Raw genomic sequence first — 19,611 nt, forward strand, 5'->3', positions numbered from 1 at the left:
CATTGGGAAGGGGAGTGAGAACAACTTCCAAGCATCATGGGAGTATTTAAGGCAGCCAAACCAGCTGCAAGTGCTCTGTAGAAGCGACACAAGAAAAGACTCTCCCCTACTCGTAGGAGGATCTGTGGCCTCTCCCTTTCCAGCAAGAAAATTCCCCTCAAATAGTTAAAACAGCCAGTGCCAAGTGCTGAGTGGCATGAGGAGCCCTGCAAGGATGTCTGTCAACAGCTGCCAAAGGCTCTCACTGCTGTGGCTCAAGGTCTCATTAGCAACCAAATCATTGTTTCCCGGTAATCTTCTATTGCTTTCCACTTACAAACGCTTAATCCCCTTTTAAACAAATTGCTGTTGCAGTTGCTGGCTCCTCGCACTCTCAGCAAATGGGGTCAGCCCAAATCGGGTGCAGCAGGCTCTGGGTGATGAGATGAGGTGTATTTAATGTGCTGCGTGCTCCCGCCTGTGCTGGTGCCCGGGTCCCATCCTCCCCATGGAATGTTTGCGTTGGAAGTGGGGCTGGGGAAACGGTCGCCCCTTGTGCCCTTCTGTTCCAGCCCCAAGAGCAGCTCTCCCCGTGCCAGGGCTTTCCCAGCACTGCTTTTCTCCATTGCAGTTGGATGTCAGGCCGGCTGGTCCCCAACATGTCCTACCTGGTGAACAGCTGAGGAAGAGCTCGGAAAAGGCCTGTTGGATGAAGGGAGCCTGGCTGCAGGCTGAGCGCGTGGGACAGACCCCAAGGAACGGTATCTTGGTGGTGAGAAGGGATTTTTGCTGCTGAGGCAGCTTTTCTGATGTCTCATTGTCCACGTTTTCTCTCTTTCCTCCACCCTGGGAGGCAGTGACCATGGCTCCAAGCTGGACACAGACCAGGTGCACCCCAACGGGTAGAGGGGTTCTGCTCCTCACAACAATCCTCTCCTTCCTGCTGCCCTGCACAGACTGTGGCCCCCAGCCCACCTGGGGCTACACAGCCTACGAGGTCGTCATTCCAAGGAAACTCGGCTCCAGGGCAGGGAAAGCCAGCCAGGAGGAAGTGTCCTACAGCATCGACATTCAGGGGGTAGGTTACACAATTCGCCTCAGGCAGAAAGACTTTGCAATAAAAAAGATCCCCGTATTCACTCGTACCTCCCAAGGGGAAATCGTGGCTGAACAGCCTCACGTGCCAGCAGATTGCTATTACCATGGATATGTGGAAGGCATCCCGGACTCCATGGTGACTGTGACTACCTGCTCTGGGCTCAGAGGGCTGCTGCACATTGGAAACTCAAGCTACAGCATTGAGCCCCTGCCAGGTCCCACCACGCGTGAGCACCTCCTGTTGCAGAGGGAGGCAGTTCCTGGAATGGTGATGTACAAAATGCCCAACAATGACGGACTATTTCCAGGTCCTGGTAGGGAAACAGGGCAGTTCCAGTCCAACGGGCACACGTGGTATCTGGAGCTCTTTGTTGTGGTGGACAAGAAAGGGTTTGATGCCTTTGGCAAAAGTATAAAAAATGTGGCACTGGAAGTTATTGAAATAATCAATCTGGTGGATGGACTGTTTCATTCTTTCCACCTTCGTGTTTTGTTAACCTCACTAGAGGTTTGGGCAGAGAAGAACCCTATCAGTGTTACCAAAAACATAACCCAGGTCCTTCATCATTTTAATCTTTGGCGGCAGCAGCAAAGCCCTGTGCACGCCGTGCATGATGTGGGGTGTCTATTTGCCTTGATGGACTTTGGTAGTGGTACGAGAGCATTGCACCCAGGCAACGAGTCCAACTTCGCCAGTGCCTGTGACAGAAAACACGCCTCTGCTGTTGTATCGTTTGCAAAACGGCCTTACATGGACACTGCTGTCCGTGTCGCTCGTGCTTTGGGGCACGCCCTTGGCATGAGGTACGATGACAGATACTGCAGGTGTGGAAACGCCTCTGAATGCATCATGAGCACACGAGGCGCAGTGAACCGTCAATTCAGCAACTGCAGCAGAAAGCACTACATGGATTTTATAACATCAGGGCTAGGATTCTGCCTTAATAAAGCCCCGGAATCGGTAATACAATTTCCAATGCAGCGCTGTGGGAATGGTGTCCTGGATGCTGGTGAGGAGTGTGACTGTGGCTCAGATGCACAGTGTAAATCGGACCTTTGTTGTGACAATGACTGTAAAAAAAAAGAAGGAGCCATTTGTACTTCTGGAGGCTGCTGTAAGAACTGCAAACCTCTCCCAGAAGGAGAAGTGTGCAGGGAGAGTGCTGGTCTGTGCGACTTGCCTGAGTATTGCAATGGGACGTCTGCGCATTGCCCGGCAGACATGGCCAAGCAAGACGGGACCGTGTGCGCTGAGGACGGGTACTGTTATTCAGGCAAGTGCCGATCTCGCACGTTACAGTGTATGAGTATCTTTGGCAAGGAAGCAAAGTCAGCTCCACTCACGTGTTTCCTGGAGGTGAACATGAAAGGGGATCGGTTCGGCAATTGCTGGGGAGATGGGGCGGATGTCAGCTATCAGAAATGTAAGCCAGAAAATGTCCTGTGTGGGAGAGTACAGTGCATGAACGTTAAACATCTGCCTCAGGTGGAAGATCATGTAACCCTCATTCAGTCTCTGGTGGATGATATCTGGTGTTGGGGCACAGATTACCACTTAGGCGTGGACGTTCTGGATGTTGGAGCCATTAAGGACGGCACACATTGCGGTGAGAAGAAGATTTGCATCAATCAGACGTGCGTTCCCAAGGAGAAGTACTTGACATTCCACTGTTCTGCCGAGAAAACCTGCAGAGGAAGAGGAGTCTGCAACACGAGAGGGAACTGCCACTGTGACAATGGGTGGGCACCCCCTTTCTGCCAATTCACTGGCTCTGGAGGAAGCATTGACAGTGGGCCCACAATGGTCGCTAAACGAGGGCTTTTTACACTCATCACCGTGAGTACCATAATAATCATTGTTGCTCTGGCACTCGCAGCACTTGTCATCGTGTGCGTGAGAAAGCTCCGAGTAACCCAAGCACTGAACAGACTCGTCAGATGCTTTTGGGCTGGAGCACGAGCTCCTGGGGGGGACGCGAAGGACCGGGCAGAAGGCGGCAGCTCAAAACCAGCTGAGGGTCAAAACTCCCCTGTGTAGGACTTCACGAGGCAGCCCTGGAAAGCTGGACTCAGTCATGAGATTCAGACACTGGCTGCTGTGGACTCCTTTAAAATTTATCTAGATGCAAGTGTAGAGTTAGGGGACCTAGTTTTCATTCTGTAGAATAGCAAAATGAAGTTGTTTCGCTTGACCTCACTCCGTAGGAGAAAGAAAACTCATTGACAAAAATGACAGGGGTGGCTCAGGTTAAGTTAAAATTTACAGACTGGCAAAGGCGGTGAGGTGGCGGCCAAGGGGCATCAACATTTGCGAAGTTAACTTGCTGAGAGAAGTGTTATTGTGGTTAATTCTTGAATTCCTGAGTCACAGGCAACCTTTGGCTGGGATTGCCCCTTGGGGAGGAGAAGGAGGAGGGGTGAGGACCCATGACTGCCCAGATCTCACTGCGCGGCTCTGATGATCAACAACAGCTCCCTGGCTGCAACGGTCACCCCACGCTGCCCTGGTGACAGAAGGTCAGTGGGGACGGGTGCCCTTCATCCTTGTCGCCTCACAAGAGCACCCATGGCCCCTGTGCCACAGCCTCGCTTCACCGTGTCCTTGTGTCACAGGAGGCTAGCAACATGGCAGCTGTGGGGGGCAGCGCTTCCAGAACCTTCTCGAGGGGCGCTGAGGGGAATGGCCGCCCCTCAGGGCAGCAGGTTGCCGTGCACTTCTGCCGGGTCCCACACCGGCCCTGAGGGGACAGCTCCAGCACGGCCACCGCCTGAGTGTCTCAAGAGAGAGAAGGCCAAGATGTCCACGCGAGGGGTGGCGGGATCCTCCCTGAAGCGTCTTGCCACCATTTTGAAGGTGCTGGCGAGGAGATGGCTACAGGCACAACATGGCGGCTGGAGGAAAGCTCTGCTCCTCTGGCTGGGGGTCTGGGCAGTGCTGGTGGCATCTCTGCTCCCCGGGGCAGGCAGCCATCGTCCACCACCAGGCTATGCTGTCCATGAGATTGTCCGGCCGAGGAAACTGGCCCCAGGAGCGGGAAAAGCCACAGAGGGAGAACTGTCCTACGTCCTCAGGGTGGAGGGAGAGAACCGCATTGTCCACCTCAGGCAGAAGAGAGGACTCCTTGTGAAAAACCTGCCGGTTATCACATACAGCCCTGGCGGGACAAGAGTTCTGGAGCAGCCCCATGTCCCTGAGGAGTGCTACTACCTGGGCTACATCGAGGGCAGCCCTGGCTCCCTCGCCATGCTGAGCGCCTGCTCGGGTCTGAGGGGACGGCTGGAAATCGGGAACCTGAGCTACAGCATCGAACCTGTGCCAGGGTCCGTCACCTTCCAGCACCTTCTCTATCGGCGAGAGAAGACCCGGAACAAGCCCTTGCTGTGTGGAATGATGGGTGAGGTGACCCAAAACCAGGCAGGTGGAAAGGGAGCTCAAGCAGGCTTAGGAGAACAGGACACCTCTAAGAGACTGAAGCAAACCATGTACGTTGAGATACTTGTGGTGGCAGACAGCTATCTGTTCTCCTTCCATGGGCGCAATGAGTCCTCTGTGATGCTTCTGGTTATAGATATAATCAATTTATCTGAAATGCACTACTATCCTCTGAAAATTCGTATCTGCCTCATCGGGCTGGAGATCTGGACGCACAGCAGCTTCATTGGGTACAGCCAGGATATAGAAGAAGCTCTTAGAAGATTTAACAACTGGGCAAACAGGGATCTTTCTGTGAGGATGGCATATGATGTCACACATTTATTTACTTACACAGACTTTGGATCAGTTGTTGGGCTGGCATTTGTAGGTACCATCTGCTCCCCTGATTACAGGTCAGGTCTTGTCTCACATATACGGGGAGATGTCATAACCCTTTCAGTAATTTTTACTCATGAGCTGGGTCACAACCTGGGGATGGAGCATGACAAAAAGGAGTGTGTGTGTGGAGAAAATACAAAGTGCTACATGACGCAAGGCTCGGTCATGGGTGCCACGGCTTTTAGCAACTGCAGCGTGCGGAGCTACTTGGACCTGCTCAGCAGAGGGCACGGCAACTGCTTGCACAACATCCCAGCACCCCACAGGCTCTTCTATGCTAAGCTTTGTGGCAACAAGGTGATCGACAAGGGAGAGCAGTGTGACTGTTGGGGACAGGCGGGCTGCCAAGGCCACCCCTGCTGTCACCGGACCTGCAGGCTGAAGGCAGGAGCTGTCTGCTCCATGGGGCAATGCTGTTGGAAATGCCGCTTTCGTGCCGCGGGATACAAGTGCAGGTCAGAGGGGGACGAGTGTGACTTACCTGAATATTGCAATGGGACTTCTGAGTGGTGCCCGGAGGATTTACACAAGCAAGACGGGACGCCGTGCAGCAACGACGGCTACTGCTACCACGGTAAATGTGCGACCTATGACAACCTGTGCCAAAAAGTCTTTGGGAAGAAAGCTCGGGGTGCTCCAGAGAGTTGCTTCAAAAAGCAAAACATGAAAGGGGATCGATTCGGCAACTGTGGCGGCGATGGGACCAGCGTTCCTTTTGTGGGATGTAAAGCCCAGAACGCGCTGTGTGGCAGGCTGCAGTGCGTCAACGTGGAGCAGATTCCTGTTCTGCATGAGACTGAAATTATCATCCAGACGCCAGAGCACGAAGACTGGTGCTGGGGCACAGCCTACCACACCGGCATCGATACACCCGATGTCGGACGAGGACTTGATGGCACTAGATGTGGGCCAAAAAAGATCTGTCTTAACAGGACATGCACAGAGGCCACGGTCAATATGACGTGCGACGGGCAGGTTTTGTGCAGGGGGAGAGGGGTTTGCAACAACCTCCATCACTGTCACTGCGACGCCGGCTGGGCTCCTCCAGACTGCCAGTTCCACGGCGTGGGAGGGAGCGTGGACAGCGGCCCCCCGCCACCTCTCAGGATGTCCTTTGTGGAGATGCTCCAAAATAAAATGTTTTGGATCATAACTGGGGTCACAGTTCCCACTGCCCTCCTTCTGATTGCTCTCCTCATTGCTGTAACCAGATATAGAAAGGCAATAGCTGCATTTTTCAGTAAAAAATTAACCACAAAGAGAAGTGAGACTTCTGTAGATGAGGAGATGAGTACAGAAGATGATTTTTTTTAGAAAAAACTTGAAAGCAGTGGGAAAGGCACCAGGTGAGGTTTGGAAAGGACTGCTGGCCACATGGCTGTGCCCCAAAGCCAGACTGCTAATCCCAGGAGATTTTCCACAAAGTGATTTACACGACACAACTGTGTAAACTGTATGAAAGTTAATTACACAAGATTTGAGTATTTCCTCTTCTTGTATTATCTACTATGTAAATAAACTTGGGTTAGACACAAAAAGTGAAGCTGTTAGAATATAAAGAGTGTAAAAGTTAGAAAATTGTTTTCAATGCAGCTAAAGATCTGTTTTGTTTTCTATAGAACAGTGGCACCTTAGTAAATAATTCACTTGAGCATTTAAAGAGTACAGACAGATTGATGCAACGTCCTGCTCACCTGGTTCAGGAGAGATGCTCCACTGGGTCAAAGCAGCTTATTTTCTGAGTATTGTACCTGAGCAGGAGTTGGCATGAAGAACCGAAGGGAAATGTGCAAGAAGTCGAGGCACAGAAGTCAGCACTGATTTTTTTTATGCTACCTTGCTATTTTTCCCTGCTTGCAGTTGGCTGTTCGTACAGTATGTGTTCTTATTTTTATAGTGAATTAAAAGTCAGAGGTTGAAAAATATTCACACTTGCTTTACTGTTAATTTGTAATGGCAAATTCTTAGAGAAGTAAAACATCCCTTGACCACCTACCCTCCGAGCAACTGTACCAGATCTTTGAGCTCTTACATACAATTTGCTGCATTTCTAGAGATATTTCCATAAGGAGAAAGTCCATACTAAAGATTTTTGAAGTGTTTAAAGAATCCATTTACAGTCCGTACAAACCTGTAAAATAAATAACTGTTCACTGACAGTGTCTGTCCCTGACAGCTCAGGCTCCTCCAGCACTACAGCTGACGCTGCTGCTGGCAAGACAGTTCGCAGCAGACAGCCCGACACTGGGTCTGGCCGAGGTTGCTAAAACACGACGAGATCTCGTTAGGGCACCGCCTGTTCTCCTTGGACACAGGGACTCATCAGAGCAGGGTGGATGTGGACGCCTCTGCGTCCGGCGGGCTGGTGGGGACCGTGCTGGCGTAGAACTTCTTCTGGGAGCGCAGGAGAGGAGTCTGAGTGTCGACGTCCCGGCAGGCGTTGCGTTTGATGGAGAGGAAGATGTGCTGTGTCCAGCCATACACGACGCAGTTCAGGAGGCCCTGAGAGGCCGCTGTCAGAGCCTGGGAGAGGGACCAGTGGGGAGATCAGGGCTCTCTGGTCAGCCAGCACTATGCAGCTCCCTGCCAGCCCGTCAAACCTGGGACATTACGCCAAGCTTCCCCATTCCAGCATGATTTTATCTATCTGCGTCCCCACATGATACAGGAATCTCGCAGTTATTTTAATTATCTTTGCTAAATGTTCTCTCTGGCACAGCAAGCAGCTGGACAAGTGTTGCGGAGGAACTGTATTTGGAGACTTGGGTAGAAAAGGAATAAACTAACTGATTTCTGGGGATCCTTTCTAGTCCTATTTTCTACAATTTCCATGGTGCTGTGATTTTGGTTACTGAGACCTTTTCAAGCCTGTGAAAAATAAAACAACTAACAAAGATCTTTGCCAACCAAAAGCATAAATCAGACTTCCAGTCTTGGTGGCTACAAACATGCTTTGTGTAGCAGAGATTAGAAACAGACAAACCCTCATTTTTCTGGTCAACCAGAAAAGGCAAAACATAGGAGGTTGCAGAGGAAGACAGTTACCTGTAGAATGAGAAGAGCCATGTAGATTTTGCTGTTTGTTGACACTGTCAGCTTCAGTATTCCGAGGAGGACAGCTGTGAAAGGGATGGACAAGAGGGTATTGCTTTAACTCCACCTCTTTGGAGTTTCACTGCCAGGCACTATATCCCGGGAGAATGTTGTGAAAATAACTCAGCTCTCTGCGAACCTGGGGCCCAGCAGCAGAAGAACGCGACAGGGTAAAACACCACTCGTTGCTCCACCATCTTAATCATGGCCCATTGCTGATCGCCCAGGAATCCTGTGGAGTTGACGAACCTTTTGTACAAACCTCGGGCTTGACCAAGTATAACCTAAAAAAGAACAAGCATACATCGATGTTTGTACTTTGTGCACGTGCTCTGATCTGGCTTGTTCATCTAGGATTGAGTACCCCCTGTTTTTTTTAGCCAAAACCCAATTTTAATCTATCAAACCCCTTCACACGACAACATGCTCCCTGGGGTAGAGTAGCTGCTTTGTAGGTGATCTTTTCTGAAGACTCTGAATTTATTTGGGCTCGTGTTGATCCGTGCAGCATGACTCGTGCTCTGAGCCTTCTCTACCTGCTAGATCCTTTTTGAGATGGGTCGGTAAGAACACAAGACTCCAGATGGATTTATATGGTGGCACAATGCTATTTTCTCTCCCCTACCACCCCTTCAAAAAGGGAAGCAGCACCACACAGTTCTTCCCCTGACACCGCTTGGCCTCTGGTACCATTCAAGCAAAGATGTAAAGATGAAAAGGGGAAAATGTTCTCACACTGATCATCTGGTGCAACAGCTAGCTGCAAGGACTGTGTTTCTTACCAGAATGGCTACGATGCTGATCAGAAAGGAAATGAGGAAGACCCCGATGCCGTAGAAATGCATCGCACGGCAGACAGAGCCGCTCAGGGTCTGCGGCTCGTTGCCGGGCACGGCTATTTCCGTGTGCATCAGGAGGCAGCTGTAGGGAGAAAGGGCACAGCCTGAGCTCCTGCCGTGACCCCCGAGCAGCGGGGCTGTTCCAGAGAGGGGGGAAGCTCACCCGTGCTTCTGGCTGAAGTTCTGGTAGCAATTACTGCTGTTGCCCAGGCAAAACACAGGCACCATGAGAACGAAAGGGATCAGGCTGAGAGGAGAAAGGACAACGGCACAGTTATTAGTTATTGCTCTGCACTGCTCCCACCCCAACCAAACACTACTTGGTTTTTCTCCTGTCACTATAGAGGACTTAAAAATTATTTTTATTGACACTGCTCTGGAAGAGTATTTTATCAGCTTTACTAACTTCTGCACTTTCATTCATGCAGACAGTACATTGGCAAAGGGAGCACTTTCTGAGAAACTACATATAGTTAAGGTAGTTATAACTGACTTGATTGGAGAAAGGCCCTTACATCTGAAACCTCTTCCTCTGAGTTTGTTAGGTCACCATGCTGTTACTGATGAGCTTTAAAGGTTTTAGTAAACCTTGCTTCAAAATAAGTAGGAAGCAGAGATCAGTTTACCAAAACATCACTCTGCCAGAGAGAATTAAATCTTACCTAGACAAGATCGTTGCTGTTTGGCCAATGCAACTCGCATAATCTACAACCTGTAAAATCCAAAGAGCTTAATTAAATGATGGTTTCCATACAGCTGCTGGCTCACAGGCACCAGCTCCCAGGGAGCACTTCAGCAGCTAAGGGTCCCTCAAATGCTGATTAATCCCCAGACCGAGCACAAATGTTTGTTCCCACTTCGCAATGAATCAATACCGCTGAGTTCAATCTGTGCTGATTTGCAACAACAGATGCTTCCAGCCGCTTACTGCCTTGTTCTCCTTCATGACTAGAGAATTTGAGAAGGGAACTTGGAACTGGACAAGAAGCAGACACTTGATGAGCTCTCTGGTGTAACTTACTCATTATTTGTACTGCTTATTCACTTAACCTGGCCCCGTTCCTCAGAAACTTCATGTTCTGTTGAAGAAATACAGGCAATTTGGAATGTCCTGGTATCTGCTCCCCAGAAAATTTACTTTGGCAGCCGACAGCCACACACCAGCTACGACAGCACAACATGGGCATAGCTGTAGTGGTGGGCAACTGTGGCAGGTGGTTTGTGTCCAGCAAGAAGGAAACCAGTCCTGCGAGTGGATCCAAAGCCTACGGACAAGAGCCCTTGAAATACAGACTGATCGGCCCAGACTGCTGCTCCCAAACTGACAGATGGAATATCTGGGATACAAAGTTTGCCGTGCACAGCAAACGTCTGGGGAAGAAAAAGGCTCTATAGGGAAATGGGGCTGATGGGTTTAGTGGGAAGAGCTGCATGAGGAAATTTGTCATCTTGCAGCGATACATAAGGAGCAGGACAGTGGTCACAGCGATGCTGGTGCCTCACTGTTCAGCCAAGTGTGAGGAATGAAACAACTGCAAGGAGAGATTTTGGTCATGCGGTCTGTGAAGTGTTTGTTTAGCCTGCGAGGCAAGAGAGTATTTTTCTGAGTACTATGTCCTTGTTCCTCGGTTCTCAGCGATTACACCGGTTCCCCAAAGGGCTTTTGTAAAGGCCAGCGATGATGAAGTGAGGACTTGGGCACTGTTCACAGAGCCAACTGCTCCTTTTATCACCAGCTCATTTCCGTCACACCTCCTATCTCAAACTCTTACAACACTTACCGACACTCTCGAATGCTGTATGACACCTGGGAAGGACAGAAACTGTCCGTTCTCAGCTCCAGGCTGCCCAGGCATCCCCTGCTTTCCTGTCCCTTCTGCCACAGGCTGGCAGAAGGCAGTGACAGCAACAAACTGGTTTCTTGGTTGGTGCAAATTGCTATTTTTCTAACTGCAGAAAAACTTCATAATACCGAATCCTGAGCTTTCTCTGCTCGGAGATGTACATTGCTGTTGGGCTTTGCCTACTTTAGTCTTGCAAGCCTAATGTTCCCCTGAGATCCTAGAGCAGACCTATCTGCAGCTCTGCTGACCTCGGTGGGCAAGAGATGTCAGTTCATGTGGCAGAAGTCTTCAAAGTCCTTGTGGTGAGATCTACTGTCATGTCTGGCCCTCCTAAACCCCACCACAACCCCACAGCTAGACCTTGGCACCCAGCGGTCGTTACACATCAGTCCTACTCACCTGAGGGGGCACCCTGTGAAGGTTCTGATTGTATTTCATCTTCAGGTCCATGTACAGGTGCCAGGTGTAGTTGACAGTGTATAGGAAAGAGGCCACGTAGAATATCTGAGAAATACAGACAGTATTTCAGTCCTATAATAACGGTTTCTGTAGCACTTTTAGTTCATCGCTGATGAACCCAAAGCCCGTGGGATGCTAAACAGCGTAGGGGACTGCCAGAGGTGAGGGTCCCTGCACAGCCCCTCTGGCATCACTACTGGGCTGCACTGGGACACCAACTGGGACGAGGTAGAGAATGGGTTCCCGCCTCAGACTGCACACAAAGGCAGCTCCACTTTGGCCCCAAACCAGGGATGAGGCACTAATGACAGCAGACTGTCCCCAAAATACAAATCTTTGTGATTTGGCTCATTTTTTGGCCCAGATTCTGGCAAGAAAGGGTTCAAAAGCACTTTGACCCTCTCTATGCTACATCCATTGGGAAACAACACAGATGCAGCACTTGGATTTGCTTCTCACATAATGAGCTCACTGTACAGTGAATTCACGGAAACAGAAAACAATAGTATATTTAAAGAGGAAAGTGATGGCAGAGAATATCTGCACCAAGCCTGAGTTAATATCCTAAGAGCCCTTTTCTCTCCATGGGAAAAAGGAGGAAAGAAAAGATACAGAACACTGCTTCACACAGTTTCACAGCCCTTGATTCCATCTCGAGATGAGACCAAATATCTAAAATTTCCTGTAAAAACCCCCAAATCTTTCTTGTATTTGTTTCTGAGTCCATGATTGCTCCAGGCAGTTGAGTATAAACAGCGCTGCCTAATCAGACTATATCTATGCGTGTGCTGTGTTTGTCACAGGAAACACATGCTGCGCTGGCAAGGGCAAAGAGGAAGGGCCGGACAAGTGAATTTTTCTGTGGATTTGCTATCCTTTGCCAAAGGGGCAAGGAGCACAGGTTTGCTGCCCTCGTATCATCTAAATCCAGGGAAGTAGTCACTACATAAACTTGGTCTCTTTTACCGTGATTGCAAAAGCTCTTGGCTGAGTCGAGAGGCTGAGTCCAAGGGGCTGCAGCAGGAACACAACAGTGACTTTCCAGCTCATTAGGCGAGGTTTAATGAGGGTTTGCTGCCCTTCCTCAATTACTTCCAGGGAAGGTGATCAAAACAGTCCACAAAGGTCGTTGTCTTGCATTTCAAAATGCTTTAGAGAGGCTCACGGAAAGTCAGCACTGCCTTCTTTTTTGGAAGGGGGAACCAAAAGCCACTTGTGAAGTTGGCAGCAGTAAGGGAAGGGAGTTCTGTGCTCCTGAGCCGCAGCTTTGGGGCTGTGCACAGTCCTGCGCTGCTCACCACGAGGAGATGAAGCAGGGGCTGGGAGACACGAGAGCCCCTCATTAGAACACCCGGGTGGCTCCCCGTTGTGCTCAGCAGCATGAGCTGCCAGGACATTATTAGGCCACTGGAACTGAACTGGAAGAATGCGGGGGAATGGTGCAATTATAACCACAATCTCTGTTCTGGACTTCATTATTGTAATGCAAAGGCAAGGCAGGGAGGAGGAGAGAACAAAGTCAAGGGACAGCAGAAGGGAGCAGTATTTACATTCAACATCAACCAAGCGTCTGGGGCTGGAACAGGGAAAGTCCAATAAATAAAACAATCTCCTCCTTTACGACATGGGCTGGATGTTAGGGGAGTTCCATCCACTGCAACGTCAGCCCTTGGTGATAAAGTGACAGTAAACAGGCTGAATAATGCAAAATATTGTCCTGCTCCTAAGGCAATCCCTTGAGACAACCACGGCACGTGGACTGTGGTGTGAGTCTCTCCAAGGGCTGCCATCTGCAAACCCCATTGAGCAGCCCTGGGTCTGGCCTCGCCCTTGTCCTTCCGTGTGTTTTACATCTTTAGGTGTTTGTGTGCAAAGAAACCGCGTGTCTTTATGAGACACTCAGGAATGCCAACCCTTGTGTGACTTCTCCGCTCAGCACGGACAGAGCGGGGCCAGGAGACATTAACCCATTTAATGTGGCCACAGATCACTTCTGCTCTGCAGATGCTGCTGGTTAAACCTGTTACCAGCTCCTGTTTACGCACAAGGTGTTCCCACCACGCAAGGGCATCGCTGGGGTGTTGAGCAAGGAGGTGTCCTGCACCGTGTCACATGCGGGCACGGTTGCTATGGCAAGTGCTCCGTTTGTTTTAATTTCTTCCAGAGCAAACAGCAGCGACAGCTCTTGCCAGGCACAAGCCGGCTCTGCCACCGTGGCGGTTCTTCTGCCAGGGATGGTCTGCTGGTGGCACACAGGAGAGAAACCCAAAAACCCTATGGCTGAGATCGGGATGTGGCAGACACCCCACCACAGCACCCTGGGTGTCCCCCGTGGGACTAGAGCAAAGACAAGTCCTGCAAGGACTCGCCCAAGGCCAACTCTGCCTTTCCCAGTGTGAAAGGAAAGATTCCCAGCTTGTCCCCATCCCTTGCTGGTGTCCCTGAGAAGCATGGCCACAGGCTGGAAAAGCAAGGGCGGAAAAGAGCCAGAAATGCACAGGAGCATAGTGTCTCAGCTGAGAAATGATGGCGTGTTGTCTATATCCAACCTACTTCTCCTCTAGCAGTGCAACCTGTCTTCTCCAGGCCATAAAAAGATCACACCAGCATTAAGAACTGTCCCCCAGGCAAAGCTGCAGGGGAAACAGCTCAGAAACACCCTCAGTCCCACATGCTCCTTCCACCTTCCAACCTCTCCCAAGGTCTCATTTTCCCCTGTACCATCATCTAAAAAACATCTTTGATATTGTTCTGCATCATTCCCAAGTGGCCAGGGTACCCACACGCCACTGTTTCCTCTCTCAAAGCGAACATATTGCGGTGCTTCCACAGCGGCGCAGGGGAGGTGGAGAAACCAGCGATAAGCCAGTAGTGGAACAGCTGCTCTCACCATCAGGAGTATTACGGTTTTACCCACAAGAACAGCTGTTGAAACAGCCCCAGGCTGCAGACACCCATCCCCAGACACACCGCAGCATGAACACTTCCATATCGTATGCTCAGCTACTTCCCTGCCCTCCCCGAGGTACATGGAAGCCTCTCCGGCTTCAGCTGCTGCTGCTCAAGCCCACACAACACACATCAAAGCTCCCGACAGCCACTTGCTCTTCCCAGCCATGTTTTTGTGGGCCCTTTAAAAGGAAATTGTTAAGCCCCAAAATCACCGCTTGCGAACCACCGCTCTGGCCCAAGCTTGGCTGTATTCTGCAGAGGTTTTTGAGAGCAGTGATTTGCAAAGCCTAACGCTGAAATGGGAACTCAGCAAGACAAAAGCAAACTGTCAGGAAAATGCTATTTCACACACTCTACTCCAATTAGTCTCCAGCACACGGAATCAGCTGGAAAGCAGCCGAATCGCTGAGGCGCGGGGCTGAGCTCGCACTGATGGAGCAGCCCCTGAGCATCCTTGGGCTTGTTTGAGAGAGGACAGGGCCAGGTCAGCAAGAGCAGGGCTGTTTATCTGAGTAATGTTGTAAGTCTGAGCTCAAGTGAATCGCAGAATGTGTCTGTTCCTGCCCAGGATGGAGGAAGCACGAAGAGGAATAGAAAAGCTGCCGTGTGAGAGGCAGAGATCATTGTCGGCACGGGTCCAACAGGAAACAGATTAAGATCCATCTACTCACTTTACAGAAGGAACCCAAACACGGGAACCGTAAAATCCCATGCTCTCCTTGCCTTCCTCATCACCCCTCACAAACCAGATGTACCTAAACTCAACTACCGCTATCTCCATTTTACACGCAAGCTGAAGAGATCTGATAGGTCAAGTTCACAAGGGGAATCTCTGCCAAAGCCCACCTAGAAACAGTCCCCCACGGCCACACTCTAATCACCAGCGAGGCTAATTACGGCAAAGGGTGAACAGACAAGCATGAACAGTGATGCCAAGGCTACTCACTTGTCCCGTCGCTTGCAGGTTATAGCAGATCAGATCCTGCTTGGAGGTCGGTGTGCTATAGAGCAGCGCTCCGGTGAGCCAGCACATGCCCAGGAACAGGTCGGAGAGGCTCAGGTAGAAAAGAGGACGAACCTGGGGAAAGCGAAATGGGTCAGCAGGTCTGAACAACGGTCACAACGCTTCCACGACCACCTACAGCAGCAGCTTTACCCCGTCATCTCAATGTGCTTTTGTCCCCCAGCTCTTCTGGGAGGGCAGCTCTCCTTGCACACAAAACCCAGCCTGATTCTTGCTCTCAGTTGTTTCTGCCACCAGCAGCATCCCAGGATCCAAGAGCAGCACCAACTCTTACAGAAAATATCTCAAAGGTCCAGAATGTTACAATTTTGCAGAATGGAACAGTTTGGCAGATAGAAGTGATTTGTTAAATCAACTGATAGAGAAATCAAACCCTTCTTCATGCAGAAATAACTCGAAACTGACATTTTTCCTACGTGCTTCATGTCATTTCAGTTGGTGACTAAGGCTGAATCTATTTTACATGCCAGATTAATTTTCGCTATGAGTGTCTCTGCTGCATGCTGCATCTCGGTGGAACAGAGCCGCGTCTCTAACGGCAGTTTCCAGCCCATTTCCAGTTTGCATGTACTGGCCAGCAGGACTGTAAACACTGTAGGAAAACATTTGTGCAGAATTCTGGCCAATATTTTCCTTGTTAGTGGGAGAGCACACACTCTGGAAAAGCAGCCTAGTATCTAGATTCTTAATTGTAGTCTTTGGTACCTAATTTTCAGCATCCTGGAGAGAAAATGATGGCATTTTTTTTTTCTCTACAGGAAATTATAATGCTAAACACAGCATGGAAACATGTCAGGAGGCTTTGATTTTAAGATTTTTTTTTTTTCATGGAACCAAGCTTTTGGTGCAATTTGCCTCAATATTGTTCTTTAAGTAAATGTTTGCCACCCATTGCATTGTGTGATACTTGTCTTGTTCCCGTGAGCAATGAGAAAGAGCTTAGTAAGACTAACAAGTGTAAGGTACATCTGATTGAACCAGACCTGTCCTTATGCCATAGTTCAAGAGGATCTGCCTGGTATCTCCCTGGGCCTCCCCGCATGGCAGGTCCTCTGCCTTCCACAGGATTTATCTCCTCCAACATCCTTGTCCCTCTAGTTCCGTATTTGTATCATCCAACCCAGCAACACGGCAAATCAAACTGCTGCTGCTAGCAAAATATCTGGAGCTAGTTAGTATGTCATCGCATTTATAAATGCCTTTTTTAATCAGGATTTTCCTTGCTGGTGCAGAATGGAAGCCCTGGCAGGAGGTTGTAGGCACGACAAGCTGGGGACATGGTCCAGCTTGCGAGCAGGGCAGGTTAAAACCAAGCAGCTCTGAAATAAGGCAAGAAACAATCGAACAGGTGACCCTTTTCTCTAGCAACAAGTGTCCTTGGGGCAAGGCACCACTGTGTGGTTGAGGAGCTATTTTGGCACGGACCTGAATAAAGTAGGTGACATAACAGTAAGTGAAAAGCGGCATGGTTCTTCCTTGCAAAAGGGACAAGAAAAAAACCCCAAACAAATGGTATTTATAAAATAGAGGAAGGGAATGTAAAGACCTAAGGATTCAGATGAGCTGCCAGGCTGGAGCGTATGTGTTGATTTAGGTCTGTCTGGCCATGGCTCAGGGACATCTGCCCACACAGAACCTGTCGACATGACAGAGGAAATTCTTTGTTCTTTGCTTGCCATCATCTCTTTGGAAAGATTTAGCTCAGGCTGAAGTGTTTTATTGACCCCTGAGAGACAGAAAACAAGCTTCAAGAATGCAATATTTGATTTCCTGGGCTAGGGGCAGGAGGGGAAGTGTTTATAACATTGTTCTCCCAGCCTCCGGAGCTGTTTATTTTTAAACATTTTAGCTCTGGAGCCTCATGACTCAGGGAATAAGCTGTTTGTGGCAAGCTTTGGTATGGATCTCTTCCAGCCCCTTTGTTTACAAATTTCCACTTAAGACCAGAAACATGGTGACAAGGCGATGGGGAAGTTACTGAAGATTTTGCTGCTTTTGAAACACCAGTAATAGATCCCCCCTGGCAGCAGAACAAGAGCCTGGAAGCCTGATGGAGACGAGTCACTCCAGCTGGTATTCATCCCTCCTATTTGGATGTGCAGAAATAATGAGCAGAAACATCTGGACTCCCTTGAGCAGGGTCCATCTGTGACCTGGAGCCATGCGTGGCTCACAAGCGGCAAGAGTGCAGCTCCCAAGCCACGGCCACATCATATGACTAATAAATACCACAAGGGCTCCTGAGCAAACAGACTTGCATCCACGGGAGTAAAGGGGCCAATGCTGCTGAGTCACACCAGGACACCTGCCAAACCCGGCTCCGTGTCACACCAGAGATGAGGACCCCAGGAAGAACCATATCTGGAGCTCCCCAGGTGCAGGAGATGCGACACAAGGAGCCTCTGATGTGCACCTTGTACACCACGAGCTCAGGCAGGTTTTCCATCCCAGCACGAAGGTGAAGTCCCAGCTTTCCTTCCTCCCTGGGAATGCACAGAGATCTCTACAGCTCATTCTCCACGTGCTGGGCAGAGCGTTTCCAGGAGGTTGTGTGCCTGGGAGCAAGGCTGCCCTGCGTGTTGTAAGGGGTGCGAATTTGCCCTGCAAACCTGGACTCGTGTTGTCCTCCCCACTTTGCTTCAGCCTGACTGCACGTCTTCCTTCGCTAGGGATCACTCCCTGCAACCTCTGTTCTCTGGGCTGCAGATCAAACCCATGACGCATCAAGAAAATTGAAGACAAGGGAAGGACAAATACAGCTTTGTCACAACCCAGCTGCCAGCTCTACTGTCCTATTGCTCTTAGCTGTAACCTGTCATCTGTGTGCTGCACAAACCGGGCTGCCAGACATCTGCAAATCCTGGCAAGGAAACCCAGCTTCATGCAGGTCAGCTCCGTGCACTGCCTCTGGTAAGCCCTGGACAGACAGAGGGACTTGTACGTGGACAACAAAAGCCTGGCAGGCTTGGGATGGAGCTCTGCAGTGACTCCACATGTGCCAGCCCCCTGTGTGGCACGTCTGATATATCCCAGATACACGGCGCTCCCTGCACACACGACCTGCACTGATGCGCTCGGGACATGCCAGGCACTGCATTCATGTCAGATCTGCACTACATGTGTGGACAGTCCCACTCGAGGGACATTTGCACCCGAGTCCCACTGCTTCAGCATCAGAAATGCTCATGGCTCCTGTACCCGCCACGGCGAATCTTCCAAGGCCCCACAGCAGAGCCCAGCACAACAAACTGGTCTCTTTTTGGCTAAACTTTGCAGCATCATTGAGCTGTATCAGTTTTAGTAGTGCACCTGCCTGGACAAACTACTCAGAAATACCCAAAGACGAACACCAGTAAATACATTTCCCACAGGGCATCTCTAATTTGCACTTCAGCAGCTTTCTATACAGCTCCTCAGCCCTCCAGGCATTTTGCCCCACAGAGGAGGACACGCTAACAGATCCCTGTTCCCAGGATGTGTCTGAACAACTAGAGGACTAAGGAACCTGCTTTTCCCCACGCGGGTGCAGTTCAAGGTTAGTCCCTTCAACTCATATCACATAAAACCCACCAAACTCTCAGCAAGCCCTTTCCCTCCCAGCTGTTAAACGAGGTTTAACCACATAACCCTAAGACCTGCAATTGCTCCTGGCAGAGCACCTGACCCAGGCAGGACGTTGCTACACGCACAACCCATCTGCAAGGTCCCAACACCTTAATTTAGAGAGGGAAACGGGTGCGCAGACCTTACCTCGGGGGACCGTACTGCATTTTGAAAGATGGCGTAGGCAATAATTGAGCTGGAACCTATAACACTGAGAAAACAAAGCACAGGTTGGACCAGGCGCACATCTGCCTCGATTTCTCTTTTTCTGGAGAAAGGTGTCGTTGCAACAGTAACTCCATCCCGGGTGCGGCAGCGCGCTGTACCTGAGCATGGCCATGGTGAACTGGATCCACTGCAGAGCCGAGTAGACCTGGGGAGAAGGGCGGGTGTGAGCTCAGCGTGGGGCTCCCACGGACACGCGGGTGGGGAGCGACCGAGGCCGCGGACCGGCGGGGTGCCGGTCGCAGCCCGCCGGAGCGGGGCAGGCAGAGCCGGTGCGAAGCGGAGCGCACGGAGCGGACGGGCCGGGCCCGGGGGCAGCCGCTGCCCGCGGGGGTCCCGGTGCCGGCGGGGCTCGCTCACCTCCTGCCAGCCCCCGTCCAGCCGGGCCGCCTCCGCCGGGAGGGCCATGGGTCTCCGCCGCCGCCGCCGCACCGCTCCCGGGGCTGCGGGCACCGCCCGCGCTCCGCCCCGGGGCCAACCCTCGCCCGGCCCGCCCCGGGCCCGGCCCCCGGGGAGCACCGCGCCGAGGGAGGGGCAGACGGCTGCCGGAGCCCAGGGAGGCCGCGCCTCCGCGCATCCCCCGCGGGATGCAGAGTCCGACCCAGCCCCGGCGGGAGCGGTCGGCGGGGACCCCCAGCCCGGACCCCCCGTGTGCGGCCACCCCGCACGGGACCCCCCGCC

At 51.0% G+C, this 19,611-nt stretch overlaps 3 protein-coding genes across 3 annotated transcripts; 2 read left to right on the forward strand and 1 right to left on the reverse strand.

Annotated features, from left to right (window-relative positions):
• The first annotated feature begins 841 nt into the window (after positions 1 to 841).
• Positions 842 to 3,115, forward strand: LOC135995381 (disintegrin and metalloproteinase domain-containing protein 21-like). Its single transcript, XM_065646655.1, has one exon. The coding sequence runs from the start codon at positions 842 to 844 to the stop codon at positions 3,113 to 3,115; it is 2,274 nt and encodes a 757-aa protein (XP_065502727.1).
• Positions 3,116 to 3,643: 528 nt separating this feature from the next.
• LOC135995247 (disintegrin and metalloproteinase domain-containing protein 21-like) lies at positions 3,644 to 6,650 on the forward strand. The gene has a single exon (XM_065646409.1). The coding sequence runs from the start codon at positions 3,644 to 3,646 to the stop codon at positions 6,203 to 6,205; it is 2,562 nt and encodes an 853-aa protein (XP_065502481.1). The 3' UTR covers positions 6,206 to 6,650.
• Positions 6,385 to 19,388, reverse strand: TMEM116 (transmembrane protein 116). The gene is made up of 11 exons (XM_065646410.1): positions 19,291 to 19,388; positions 19,032 to 19,078; positions 18,853 to 18,916; positions 15,025 to 15,156; positions 11,067 to 11,171; positions 9,486 to 9,535; positions 8,987 to 9,070; positions 8,767 to 8,905; positions 8,124 to 8,268; positions 7,937 to 8,010; positions 6,385 to 7,414 (listed from the first exon to the last, which is right to left on the reverse strand). The coding sequence occupies exons 1-11, from the start codon at positions 19,336 to 19,338 to the stop codon at positions 7,214 to 7,216; spliced, it is 1,089 nt and encodes a 362-aa protein (XP_065502482.1). The 5' UTR covers positions 19,339 to 19,388; the 3' UTR covers positions 6,385 to 7,213.
• Between the last annotated feature and the right edge of the window lie 223 nt (positions 19,389 to 19,611).

Source organism: Caloenas nicobarica, chromosome 16 (genome assembly GCF_036013445.1).
Source record: "Caloenas nicobarica isolate bCalNic1 chromosome 16, bCalNic1.hap1, whole genome shotgun sequence".
Lineage (NCBI taxonomy): Eukaryota > Metazoa > Chordata > Aves > Columbiformes > Columbidae > Caloenas > Caloenas nicobarica.

Excerpts from the sequence above, each read along its gene's own strand:
- LOC135995381 (XM_065646655.1), top strand. The coding sequence starts at position 842 with ATGGCTCCAAGCTGGACACAGACCAGGTGCACCCCAACGGGTAGAGGG.
- LOC135995247 (XM_065646409.1), top strand. The coding sequence starts at position 3,644 with ATGGCCCCTGTGCCACAGCCTCGCTTCACCGTGTCCTTGTGTCACAGG.
- TMEM116 (XM_065646410.1), bottom strand. The coding sequence starts at position 19,338 with ATGGCCCTCCCGGCGGAGGCGGCCCGGCTGGACGGGGGCTGGCAGGAG. Across the intron at positions 18,917-19,031 it reads TTCACCATGGCCATGCTCAG|TGTTATAGGTTCCAGCTCAA; the intron begins GTACAGCGCGCT and ends TTGTTTTCTCAG. Across the intron at positions 15,157-18,852 it reads ATGCAGTACGGTCCCCCGAG|GTTCGTCCTCTTTTCTACCT; the intron begins GTAAGGTCTGCG and ends CGCTTTCCCCAG.